The sequence below is a fragment of the Dipodomys ordii genome, unplaced genomic scaffold (genome assembly GCF_000151885.1).
Source record: "Dipodomys ordii isolate 6190 unplaced genomic scaffold, Dord_2.0 Scaffold85, whole genome shotgun sequence".
Classification (NCBI taxonomy): Eukaryota; Metazoa; Chordata; class Mammalia; order Rodentia; family Heteromyidae; genus Dipodomys; species Dipodomys ordii.
Genome location: NW_012267301.1, coordinates 3,921,009 through 3,935,134, shown reverse-complemented (window position 1 = coordinate 3,935,134; position 14,126 = coordinate 3,921,009). Strand labels below are relative to the sequence as shown.

The 14,126-nt window shown below is 41.2% G+C and overlaps 1 protein-coding gene across 1 annotated transcript in view; it reads right to left on the bottom strand.

Moving 5' to 3' along the window:
• Sh3tc2 (SH3 domain and tetratricopeptide repeats 2) overlaps window positions 1-14,126 on the bottom strand; it is a 63,524-nt gene that overhangs the window by 33,013 nt on the left and 16,385 nt on the right. The window contains exons 4-8 of the mRNA XM_013025582.1: window positions 12,972-13,077; window positions 9,843-9,986; window positions 8,386-8,587; window positions 7,480-7,553; window positions 4,587-4,782 (exon numbers count right to left, since the gene is read on the bottom strand). Of these exons, the coding sequence (XP_012881036.1) occupies window positions 4,587-4,782; window positions 7,480-7,553; window positions 8,386-8,587; window positions 9,843-9,986; window positions 12,972-13,077 (722 nt within the window). The remainder of the gene's footprint in view (window positions 1-4,586; window positions 4,783-7,479; window positions 7,554-8,385; window positions 8,588-9,842; window positions 9,987-12,971; window positions 13,078-14,126) is intronic.

Genomic DNA, 14,126 nt, shown 5'->3' with positions numbered 1-14,126 from the left:
AAGGAAGGAAGGAAGGAAGAAAGAAAGAAAGAAAAGAAAACCCATCAGTGGAATTGTGACTCAAGCAATAGAATGCTAGCCTTGGGCCAAGAAAGCTCAGAGACAGTGCCTAATTCCTGATTCAAGCCCCAGGACTACTATTTTTAAAAAGTAAGAGCTGGGTGCCAGTGGCTCACACCTCTAATCCTAACTATTCAAGAGGCTGAGATCTGAGGATCATGGCTCAAAGACAGCCCAGGCAAGAAGTCCAAGAGACTCATCTCCAATAAACTACTCATAAAACTGGAAGTGGCACTGTGGCTCAAGCAGTAGAGTGCTTGCCTTGAGCTGAAGAGCTGAGGGACAGCACCCAGGCCAGAGTTAAAGCCCCATAACCAGCCAAAAACAAAATAAAACAAAAAAGTCAGTAACAACAACAAAACAATAAAGTGAAGAAAAGACAGCCTGCCTGCAAAAGAACAGCTAACTAACAGCCAAATCCTCATCAGCTTAAATTGATGCCACAAGAAATGGAACTGTAAAGAAGAGACAGATAAACAATATGAAAAGGTTTTTAATACTATGATACTGGTTTAACATGTAAGTTCTTTTTCTGGTTTTGAGCACATTGATGTATTCATTTTGATGATTTTTTTAGTTTAGACAACTAAGTGCTTAAATTTCCTTTCAGTAACACTTTGTTAAAATGAATTATATCCACCAGCATATGAATAAATCCCAAATTTATGTTAATTGAAAAAGGCATATAAAATTTTAAATAGGTGAATTTATGCATTTCTGATCATACATAGCTGTGTTTATATATACTGGCAATGTATTACAAAAGAATTCACTATCTTCCTTCCTTCCTTCCTTTCTACTTTCCTTCTTTCCTTCCTTCCTTTTTTTGCCAGTCCTGGGGCTAGAACTTGGGGCCTGGGCACTGTCCCTGAGCCTTTTTGTGTTCAAGGCAAGTGCTCTACCACTTGAGCCACAGCATCACTTCCAAACTTTTCTGAGTAGTTTATTGGATTTTTCTGCCCAGGTTGGCTTCAAATTTCAATCCTCAGAGTCAGTCTCCTGAGTGGCTAGGATTACAGGCATGTGACAGCTTCTATCTTTCTGTCTTCTGTCTTCCCCTTTTCCCTTCTCCTAAGTAGTCCCCTTAGATTCATGGAAACAGGCAAACCTCATGAAAACTATAGACCAGAAGGAAATTGGGGCATTGTGAGGGGGCAAGGGGGAGGCGCAGGAGTTTTGCTGGGGGGTAGGTACTAGTCTCTGAAGTTGGAAGGATGAAAGAGGTTGAATATGGTCCAAATAAATTGCTTACAACTACAAAAACAACCCGTTGAAATTACTTTGGGGAGGCAGAGCAGGGCAGAGGAGGAAGAGTATGAGACAGGGGAGAGATTGATTCATATATATTCATTGTCAGTACATGTGGAAATGTAACAACACAAAGTCCCATATATAATTAACATAAGCTAATAAAAAAATCATACATTGACAACCACATGTCATTGTATTAAATTGAAGGAGATCTAAATAAATTATGAAATATCCTTTACCAAGACAATAATAGTAATTATCTGTGCTTTAAATATATAAGAATAAAAACTAGGAAGTACTCTAAATAGCATGTGTCTTTAGGGAGTCAAGACCATTAAAACAGAAAAAAGGACTAAGCATACATTTACCAAATATTTGTAAATATTAGGAAAGACTTTAAGAGGCTAAGTAGGGGCATAAAAATGGGACAAGAGGTACAAAAGTGGACAAATGCAGCAGTGCTACTCAGTAGACACTAGGCTGAAAATAAACAATACAACTTGTGGGTGGGCACAGGAAGGAAAACCTAGAAGAGAGAAAAGAAAGGGTGACATTGTCCCAACAGAAATATACTCATTGCCTGACTTATATAACTGTAAACTCTCTGTACATCGCCTTTATAATAATAATTTTTAAAACTAAAATTAGAAAAGATGGAGAGTTCCCTTACCCTCAAAACACTGAGATTCCCCAAAATCACTCAGGCCAAATGCAAATGCTACATCTATTATTAGATCAAAACACTTGCCACATATTTTTAAAACTAGTTTTCCAACTGCTGTAAAACTAAGTGGCTGGTGTTAAAATACATAATGCAGAAGAAGACAATCTACGAAGCGCTTCTGTGGCACTCTATGCCGTGTGTCCAGGACCCTGGCTGAATCTCATGCAGAAAACAGCCCCTGGAGAAATTCCATTCTCAGTATACTGCCGCTTTAGTGCGCACACACATGAGTGCACGTGCACACGCGCGTGCACACACACACACACACACACCATGTGTACAGACATACACTCACACATTTTGTAAAAGAATATGTTGGCCCTGAGCGGGCATCTGCAGGAAGAGAATGGAGAGTCAGTAAATGCAGAAGTTCCTCAGAAAAGCCATACAAATGGACGTGGGCGACACCCAGTGGCCGCCCTGGGCATGGTGCACAGGATGACACAGGAAACAGCAACCTTGCTTTCTTGACCATCATTCTTCTGGACTCAAAACCCGCAATATGCTGCTAGTTTCTGGGATGTCGACAGCCCAGCACACACCCAGCGGTCCTCTCTCCCCCTTCCTCACACACACTTCACCACAGGTACATCTCAAAGGGTCTTATGTGTACTAGCTTAAATTCAGGACAATCCTAGTAGGCAAGTATTGACAAACATGCACATTTTACAGACAAGAAAACTGCGGTACAAAGATATCTCAGTGTGCCCAAAGACACAGAATGACAAGCTGATGGAGACGAGACAGGCACTGGTGTGGACTTTGATGCCTTTGGGGAGGCCTGGGCCTAGAACTCGGCAAACGTTAAATGCCACAGTCACCTCCCACTGGCCAAACCTCCTCCACAGAGGTAACTAACCCCAATTCTACCATGGTTGGTTCACCTCAGTGGACTCCTCTGGGGGTTTTCCTGCCTCTTCACTCTTCCTCTACTGCAGAAATAGTTCTTCCTCACTACATCTCTCTCTCTCCCTTTTATGTTAAATTCTTTCTTCCTCCCACAGAACCTGGGGTTACACTTAGCAATAGGATTCTGCGTTTCTGGGCCTTCTACTGAGCCCTTTCTGTATTGGGTTTCCCATGTCCTCCTGCTGTAAAATAAGGGGGTCGGTTAGGGCAATGATTTTTTACCCTGGTCGCCCACTAATCTCAACTAAGGATCTCTTCTGTATACGAAGGCTGAGACCCCCTCCCCACCAGTTAGATGAGCACAGAATATGAGCGTCCACATTTACAAACCTCCCAGAATCCTTAACTCCTTTCTGGCTGAGAAGACAGTTCTCAGCAGTGGCTGCTCCTCACCAAGCCTACTGATAGCTTCAGCCATCCCACTGGCCTCCTGCCCCCTGCCTCTAGGTCTCCCTGCTGATGGACATCTCACCCAAAGCCAGGTGTAACTACCTAGAGAGCAATTCCACTCATCACCTTTCAGCTATGTCAGGGAAGTCTCTCTCTGAGCCTGAGCCTTTGTGACTTCCATGCACTTCTGGTGGCCTACTCCCAAGGGACAGCAGTCATTCCTCAAGTGTCCCCTATGTACATCTACCAAAATATGACAAATGATTCAAAGCTTAAGTCAGATGTCACTTTGCTAGTGAAGGGTCTGTTAGTAACCTTGTCTTCCTGATGGATCCTGAGCCCCCTGAGTGCCCTTCATGCCTTTCCAGGAACTCGGTGAGTGCTCTGCCTTATCTGTATGATTTGGGCTCCACATCTCGCACAGGAAAAATGGTTTTCTGTCTTCCTTGGGACATAGAGGGAGCTTCCATTCCTTGGTTCACTCCTCTCATTGGCTCGTTCCATGAGAGAGGGAATTGAAAACTTGACATTCTTTGAGTTATATTTCCTAGTGTGTAAAATGTGCCCAGTGTTTTAAGAGGCTCCCTGTTTCCCCTCGTACTTCCCACACTTTCTACTGTGCCCTATCATCCTGCAAGAAGCCCACTCTGGAGACTAAGCAAGACTGCCCCTTCCTGCCCCTCCCATGACCAGGTGAGTGGACGCAGCAGCCATTGGCTGCTGCTCACTCAGGTGGGTGGGTCTGTGCTTCAGAACCAGGCCTTCTGAACTGAGGAACAAAAGATACCTCCTGCTCTACTAGACAACAATGACTTCAGGCTCAACTGTAGTCTGAACACTGTGTAAGGACATCCAGGGGCTGTACCTCCAGACCTTCATGGAAGAAACATGTCTAGTGATTAAGCTGGTAATTCATGTTCCTAGTGCATGCTGATCTCTTCAAGGGGTCCTTGGTTGGGTAGGGTGAGTGGTGAGATCCAAGTACCATAGGTGCAACTGAGTGCCGAGCAACAGGCCCTTTGTCTGGGGAAGTTGATTCTTTCCTAGCACACAGAAAGGCATCTGTGAAAGCTAACTCACTCCCTGCTTACTCCCCAGTTCCTAGTGCTGTATGTATCTGCTGAGATGCCCAGAATGGGCTTCTCTGGCTCCATGTTACCAGGGTTCTCCTGAGGCTCATCTGTCAGCCTGGTGAGGAAGGAAGGGCTGGGCAAGGCAGCAAGCTTCAGGGCTTACTCGGGGCCATACTCACGTTGGAGAATACGAATCAGGATCTATGCTCCTGGTGGGGACAAAGCCCACTTCTCCTGAGCTCATTGACTTCCCGATAAACCACTGAAGCCCAGGGATGACAAAGCCGATGATCTCCAGGATCTCTCCCTGGAGGAAACTCAGTTCACCCTTTCTTTGCTGCTGATAATCCATCATGGCCTTACATCTTCCTCTGCCTGTGGGGAAACAGCACACGCATGGGTCAACTAAAGACATTGGCAGCTGACAATCCAATACCTGCCAATGTAATACGGACTGAGGGCATCCTACATTTGAGAATTTTAATGACAAGCAAAATCCCCTTCCTTCCAAAAGCAGTAATAATAAATGACCAGCTTCTCATTTTGCCAAAATAGAATATTCAATAAAGAGGAATAGCATCTACTTTTATCCACTAGTATCCAATTTGTTGGATTTTTTTAAAAATATGTTTTAACAACCATAAGAAGGCTAAGGCAAGGTATTGTGGTAAAGCATGTGCCTAGCAAATGTGAGGCCCTACATTCAAAACCATAGTATCAGAAGAAGAAAAAGAAGGAATGAGAGGAGGAGGAGGAGGAAGAAGATGAAGAGGAGGAAGAGGAGGAAGAGAGGAAGGGAAGGGAGGGGAGGTGGATAGAAAGGAGTAGGGAGAGAGGAGAAGGAGTGAGAGGATAAGGAGGAAGAGAAGAAAAGAAAGGAAAAAGAGGACAGGATTATCTGAGATACTGGACATGCTTTAAAACTGAATTATATGAAGTGTGGGTGGGAAATTGGACATGTCTCTCTACAGCATCCTCATTTATTTCTGCCACTGTTGTGCAAACACGTGGTCATGGTTGGCATAAATCCACAGGCTAATATGTGAGAATCTTTGTACCAGACCTCAACATGCCCTCCCAGCTGCGTTGGCAGCAATGACCCTCAATCTTTCCAACTACAGCATGAGATACTAAGAATGCCAGAGGCTTACAAATATTAGAAAGAAACAAAACAAATATATTAGAAAGAGTCAAACAGCGAAAAGTGCAAAATGCCTAGAACTCTTAACAGATGCTCACCAAATTGGTGGGATGGAGTAGGCTGGATCTAGGAGACTCTCATTCTGCCTAGGGCAGTTGCCCAGCTGAGATCAAATAAAGACATTTTGTGTGTGTGTGTGTGTGTGTGTGTGTGTGTGTGTGTGTGTGTGTGTGTGTGTGTGTGTGTGTGTGTGTATGCCTGTACTGGGACCCAAAGCCCCAGCTTTTTCAAGGCTTGTGCTCTACCAGGTGAGCCACTCTGGTTTTTTGGTGGCTCATTGGAGAAAAGAGGATCAGGAATTTCCCTGCCTGGGCTGGCTTCAAACCATGATCCTCAGATCTCAGCTTCCAAAGTAACTAGGATTACAAGTGTGAGCCACCAGCACTGGGCTAATAACAATGTTTTTTGAGCATCCGACAGTCCAGTGAACACAGCAAAATTTTGTCCATTTTCTCACATTTCCCCAAATCCCTAAGAAGCAAGGCAATGCACCCATGGCAACCCCCGTCTTCCTGGATAAAGAAGTGGAAGCAAAACTGAATAGCAGCTACCTTCCTGCTCTGGTGGGGACAATGGCCTCTATGTGCCTTAGTTTCTATATTTGCTTTTGCTTTTCTACAAATGGGACAGGCTCATCATTTTTCTGCCATTCCTAGTTAAGCTTCTATTGATTATATCTTCAAGATCAGAGATTCGCTCTACTTTGTGGGATAGCAGGAGATACCATGCGTTAGGCTGTACAATGAGAGAACAGGATTAAGTGATTTGCAGACTTATTTGACTGATGAGAAAATAGCACTGTAGTGAAGTCAAGTGAATGGACAAATTCACACTGTTTTTAAGTTTGGGGGCCAGAATTTGAACCCAGAATAGACTATAACACACTATGGTCTCAACTATAAGACTAAATTGAGCTAGACATCTGGTTTGTGGTTAATTATTGATTCATTCCAATGTTTGCATTTCATAATTCCTCTTAGTTTTGGGTTTTTTTTGTTTTTTTTTGTTTGATTGTCTTGGGGGATGTTTTTTTCTGGTCCTGGAGCTTAAAATCAGGGCCTGGGTGCTGTCCCTGAGCCTCTTTGTGCTCATGGCTAGTAACTCTACCACCTGAGCCAGAGTGCCACTTCCAACTTTTCCTAAGAAGTTTATTGGAGATTAGTCTCATTGACTTTTGTACCCTGGCTGGCTTTGAACCGCAATCCTCAGGTCTCAGCCTCATGATTACAGTCATGAACCACTCATACCCAGCCTGGTTGCACTTTTTTCTAGAGTTGTAACATAGTATGGGAGTTATAAGGATGAAGATGACATGTTAAATATATACGTACATTTGTAGATAGAGATGCATATAGGTCTATATGACTACATACATGTACATATAAATATAGATGGTGTGTATCACTTATTAATACAACAAACATTTATTGTATGCTCTCTGTGGTAGCATGTATTCATATTCTTCCTAAATTCAAGGTGTATTTCCCATGACTCTACAGCCAATTAGAAAATGTTTTAGCTAGAAGTTGTAAACAGGCAGCCTACAGACTACATTTGGCTCACAGAATATTTCATTTGGCCTACATAGGAGTAGAGGAAGACCTCACCTATTTATCTTTAAATCCCTGCCATCTCTACTGTTCCTTACCATTGTCATCCAGGCCTCTAAATATCTGCATGCCTCTGAAGGCATTTGTTCCTGCTGTCTTGGATGAATGCCTTTTAATTCCCAGGCAAGGAAACCCAAGTGTGCAGACAGTAACCGAGACAAGACAGGAGTTCACACTGACTGACCCAAACCTGCAGCTGAAATTAGGAAGCAAGACAACACCATCTTCCCAGCAAAACAATGATTTTGACTTTAGCCATACCAATCTGATAGGAGCCTGTCCAATCCCTCTTCCTGAAAAGGCCACAGCTTCCTGGGTAATTCCTTAGGAACCATCTGTCAGTGGAAACATGAAGTTTACAAAGATGGATTTCAAAATTTAGAATGGCAAACAGAGTCATCCATTAGAAAAAGAATGACGATGGTGGTATCATTACTTATTTTTATAACACTTATTGAGAACTTATACTAGGCACTGTGAAAAGGAGACAAGTTCAGCAGATCTGGAGCATTTTCTGGTTCTACCATTACTTTGTCAGTTATATAACTAGCAAACAATACTTCTACAATCTAACGCTCTGAAAAACCCAAGCCAGAGTCCATGGCCTGGGACGTTTGTTAGTACCCTGGATATTTGAGTTTACAGTAGCTTCCAATAGGGATTCATAAATTTCAGTGTGGGGGAAAAAAAGGCCCTTGAGAAATTCCTTTAATGTAGATTTCTAGCCCACACAATAATCCTGTCACTCAGAAACTTGGGGCAACCTGAACTATATAGTGCAGCTGTCTCAAAAGTACATTAAATAAATAAATACAATGTCTCAAAAATAAATACATACAGACAATGCCAATTTCCTAGGCTATACTCTGAGAGCCAAAAGAGGACCAGGAAGCTTGACTGTGTAGTAACATCCCGAGTAATGAGGCACAAGCAGCCTCCATTGGGAAACACTGTATTGGAAAGCCTGTATACCAAGCCCATCTGAAATTTAGAGTTGTTTCCAATTTTGTCCAGTCTTGACTGTGATAATCGAGAAAAGAAAAAGACACCTGGATTTTGTTCTTGTCCAGGCACATGGAGGCCTATAAATAAAAGTGTGCCAACTCTGATTTGTGTAGACCTTGGTGTAGACTGAGACCTTCTCTTAGCACACAGGGGGCTACTTACTGATGGAAAGGGACAGGCAGAGGCTCCAAGGCTGACACTGGCACCAGACCCCGCTGGCCCGTCACTAAGGACACACCTTCCCACTCAGCTTCATCTTCAGACAGCTTGACTGAGATTAACTCATTCTTGCAAAGTGTCAAACACTCCCCATCCTTCTCAGCAAGTGGGACCACGGAGCATGTGGCTCTGCAGACGAAGTGACCTGTAAAAGAGGAGATAAGCCCTTTCCAAGAAGTAGCAAGAAATGAAAAGGGTTTATCATACCAGATTAGGTTTCTGTCCAGAACAGAGAGACAAAAGCCAGGGAGAGGGCCAGAGGGCCTTGTGATCTTGAGAAAACCAATAGGAAAAAAAGCCTTTGAGAAACAATTCACTAGCATTTCTGTATTACTTGTGAGGACAAGGCTTCACAGGGACCTTACCTTGAAAGAAGAATGAAACAAAGCCTACAAAAAGATATTTGCATTAAATAAGACTCCATTTATAATTGTTGCAACTTTATACTTAATCTTAGAAATGACAAGGAATTAAGTTGAGACAGAGAAATAGAATTACTCCAAATTTTCTAATAGCAAAACATAAAATTCTTTCCCTCCTAAATGATTTGTACACTGCAACAAAAAGACAATTACTTTTTCAAATGTATCTTGCAAATCTGGCTCCTTCAATGTGTCAATTAAGTCCTCAGATTGGACCATCCTCTAGTCTGATGGCATCATCCCTTGTAAAGCAATCAAGAAACTCTATCATTACTTTAATCCATTTCATAAAATAGGTCAGGTATTGGTATTTTATTTTATAGCCCAATTATATCACATGGTATTTTATTTTATAGCCCAATTATATCACATGTTTAGTGTTTCTCAGTCTTGGGTGTCATTAGAATACAGGGAATCTTTTGGCTTTTTTATTTCATATTTTTTGTGCTGGTACTGTGGCTTGAATTCAGGTCCTAGATTGACCCTGAGCTTTTTTGCTCAAGCTGATACACTACCATTTGAGCCACAGCTCTACTTTTGGCTTTTTGGTAGTTAATTGGAGATAAAATTCTGAATACTCTCCTCCCTGGGATGGATTTGAACAGCCAGCCTCAGATCTCAGCCTCCTGAGTAGCTAGAATTACAAGCATGAGCCGCTGCACCTAACTGCCTTTATTTTTTTTAATGCCAGAGTCCTTACCTCTAGTAACTTAATTGCTCTAGGCAAAACCCTGGAAAGGGCATCTTTGTAATACTCTAAGAAGTCTAACAACTCAATGAGACTGATCAACACCACCATTCATGTGGTGTTTGTGGTATGCCCAAGCAAGATACTTGAAATATGGTTGTAATAGGTGTGTCAGTTGTAAAAGTTTTCATGTTTTAATAACTTTGCCTCTCTTGGTGTACTAATTTTTTTAAGGACTCCAATAACAGCCATCCAGATACGACCCCATCTTCACCCCAGGCCATGCTAACCTTCCTGTATGAGGAGGCCCATGTACATGTTTTCCAGGTGATTGTCGTCGATAGACACTTGGATCTCCGTGTCCTCCACCAGTCTGCTGTTGAGCCAGTACTTGTGATCAAAAAGGAGGTACTCCAGGCACGTGGACACATAGCCTAGAAGCCAAACCGAGATTCCTAAACAAGATGAGATTTTTCCTTGGCTGACCACAAAAGGGACCTCCCACCTAAACTTGCTCTTGATCACCAGTTCCCCTCCCCAACCTGCGATCTAACTAGAAACAGAAAAGTAGGAAAGAAAGACTTGCAAAAAACTCTCTAGAATGAATTGATTCCTCCATAATAATTGATTCCTCTAAAATACAAGACATATATAAAAGATTTTTACCATTTTCAGCATAATGTGGTCTCCATCAAGGCATAGTGCGATGACCAAACCCAGTGATCATTGTCTAACACAATCAAGGAGTTTATAATATTGACTCTAACAGGTCCTGTTCTTCCTTTCAAGTTCTATCCTGAGATTAAAACTTTTGTGCTCTGTTGCTACAGTAGCTGAAGAGATTCTCCATAATCCCCTGAGTCAGGATCTTTTGCTTCAGCTTCTGCTTCAGCTCCCCAACTCCAACCCCAGCACTCATCCAATGGTCAGTAAGCCCTGTCCTATTAAAAAAGCAAATTAAGCTAGGTGCCGGTGGCTCATGCCTGTCATCCTATCTACTTAGAAGGCTGAAATCTATGGATCGTGGTTCAAATTCAGCCAGGGCAGGAGAGTCCAAGAGACTCTTATCTCCAATAAACCACCAGAAAACTAGAAGTGGTGCTGTGTCTCAAGTGGTAGAGCACTTGCCTTGAGGTGAAGAGCTGAGGGACAGTACCCAGGCCCAGAGTTCAAGCCCCATGACTAACCAAAAAAAAAAAAAGAAAACTAAAACCTATGTCAATTATAAAATTCAGTAATATATATATATATGTAACTGTACATATGTCTACATATGAATTATTTGTATTTCATATTTGCTTCATGAGAGGCTTTTTCTCTTTCACATGATTCAGGAACCTGTCTCTTTCCATTCAGACTGCCCACTGCATTGATTGGCTTGTGTCCTTCCATAATTGAAAGTTCACACATGGGGAATCTTATTATGTATACACAGGTGTTCATTCAGAAGGTCTGAAGAGGAGCCTGAAATTCCACTTTCTGACAAGTCCTAGATGGGGCCTGTGTACTTCGTGCCACACATGAACTGGCCCAAGAAACATAATCTGAATGTTGAAGAACTCTGGTGGTCTCAGGAGATGTGGAGAGTGGAGAGCAGAAAAATTACCATGACTTGCGAATGTAAACTTGTACAATCACTCTGGAAAGCAGTATGGAGGTTCCTCAAAAAACTAAACATAGAGCTTCCCTATGACCCAGCAAACTCCTGGGCATCTATCCAATTGACCACAAACCAGGCTACACTAAAGTCGCCAGCTCAACCATGTTCATTTCAACATTATTTACCATATCCAAAATATGTAATCAACCCACATGCCCCTCTGTGGATGAATGGATCAATAAAATATTATATATATATATACACACACAATGGAATCTATGCTTCCATTCATAAAGAAATGAAGACTTGGAAAAGATTATACTAAGTGAAGTAAGCCAGACCCAAAGAAACATAGGCTGTATGGTTTCCCTCATTTGTAATAATTAGAATGTGCCTACAAATCTATAAGAAACCCAATAGATAGTAAAAAACATGATTACATTACACTTGAACATTATTAATTAAACAGCAGTGTAAACATTCACACAGTGAAAACAAAAGAGCATAATATTAGGAGAGGATCCCAAGGACTCAATAGCTATGTGCATAAGATCATATAAAATGATGCTTATCAAAACAAACTGCAAGAAATGGAAACAAGATGTTTTTTATTGTACTGTTTGTGGTTCTTTTTTCCTTTTATTTTCTTCTTTCTTCTTTGATTTGTTTCCTTCTGTCACTATTTTTTATTTCTGTAGACTTTGTCTTGTATCTAAGTTTATCTGATTTGGGGAAGGGAAGGGGAAGCACAGAAACAGTGGGACAGAGGGTGAACCAATTCAGCAGTGAAACCCACAGGACACTATCTTGGAAATGAACTATATAACTTGGGGGAGTGAAGTCAAGAGGGGGGAAACTGGGAGAGAATGAGAGAGTGGGTGACACTGTTCAAAAGGAAAGATACTCACTACCTGACTCATGTAACTGTACCACCTCTATACATCACCTTTACAATACAACTTTTAAAAAAAGAAAAAAGTTACCATGACTATTCAAGAAGTTACACCTCTAGCCAAGGATCATCTTGACCCTTCAGCCTGGCATAGCATCTTGCCCTATGTATGTCTGCTTGGAGCCCTGTATTTTCTGGTATGTGGCAAATGTTCAGGAAATCAGGTGGTTTTTGTATGGTTTAGCTTGGATTGGCTTGGCTTGGTTTGGCTTTGAAACCATGACTTCCTTATCATGAGTTTTTATCCTCTCAAGCAGGTACATGAAGCATTTCTCATCACAGAGCTACTATCACTGTGTCTCAATTTCCTTCTTTACTTTCTAGAAAGCCTTGTAGCCCAAGGTCATTTGAGCATAGATTACTCTCTATCTCTTTCTTTGTCTCCTTTCCAAGGCATCTAGAACTTCAATATTTGGAGAAGGTACTTGGTCTTGTTTACTTCTCTTTTTATAAAAAAAAAAAAAGAAGCTTATGTCTATGTCATTATCAACTTAGTAGGTAAGCAAAATACTTGCCAATTGATCAGATACCTTATAAAGATAGCTGTCCCGGGACAAAAGAAAGTGATCTCTTTACATGACATGTTAAAGTAATAATATTGGCTCTGCTGTTTTTCATTTTACTCAAGAATATTTTCTTTCCAGTTGATGATTGAAAGGCTAATTTTTCAAAATTACCACAACAAAAACAACTTATTTTCTCTGAATTTAGTGTTGAGTAGTCTGTGATATTTCAAAAGTTTGCCATCCACCTTCGGGGTCTATATCCTTAAATTATCATAATCAGACAGACTCTTTAGTATCAAGCCCAGCCAACTGACTAAACTGTGAAGTGTGTCCTCCTTCACTTGCCTGCTCCATGTCATACCTAATTTTAGGTAGGTTGAGAACTTCCAGATCTCCTCCATTGTCTTGAAGGTAATGAAGAACTGGGCATTCTGGGACTGGATACTCACCAACCTTGCAGACAGGTCCTAAGTGGAAAGAACACTGAGTCAGCCTGGGATGGCAAAGGTATACTGTTTAAAATTATGTTTACAATGCTCTTGTTTCATGTCTCTGCATGTGATCATGAGATATACTTGTATATACTCAAGTAATACTCAGAGTATGTAATTCTGGCTCAGTTTAGAAGCTAAGTCAGTTACTGAGTAACATTTTGCAACTCTATTCAGCTACCACTAACTCGGCCAAAGAAGTTCTGTTGGTAATATTAAAGTTGTATTCTCTGAAATAAAAACTCACCTGTGAACTAATGAGAACTTCCGTTGTATATTGTATAGAATTATCTTTTAAGTCCTTGTACAAAGGAGTTTCAGTTCAACACATCCATTTATGTGTACAATGCATCTTGATCAAAGTCACCACTTTCATAATTCTCCCCAATCTCTCCCAACCCCATCCATACACTCAGTTTTCCTAGTTCCATGTTCACATATGATATTGATTATATGACTGCATTCACCCCCTTCGTCTCTCTGTCTACCCCCCCTACCCTTTGACATTCCCTCTCTTGTTTATTCCAGATTCCTAGTTTACATTTTGTTAAACTGTAAGCTTAACAAAAGTTATCCCATTGGAATCATCTTACATATAGCACACTTTTGTTAATATCCTTGTATATATGCATATAAATATATGTGCTTACACATACATATAATTTAATTCTAATATCCACATATGAGAGAAAACATGTCCTCTGTCTCTCTAAGTCTGACTTACTTTACTTAACATGACAGACTACAGCATGGAAGACAATCTTTGCCAGCTATACATCAGACAAGGACATAATATCCAGAATTTACCAAGAACTGAGGAAACTAAACCCTCAGAGAATCACTAACCCAATCAATAAATGGGCAAAAGGAAGACAAGTAGAGACTTCTCAGAACAATAAGTAAAAAGGAAGAAATGAAGAAATTCTTAACATCTCTAGCCATAAAGAAAATACAAATCAAAGCACTGAAATTCCATCTCACCCCAGTTAGAATGGCCATTATCAAGAATACAAACAACAATAGAT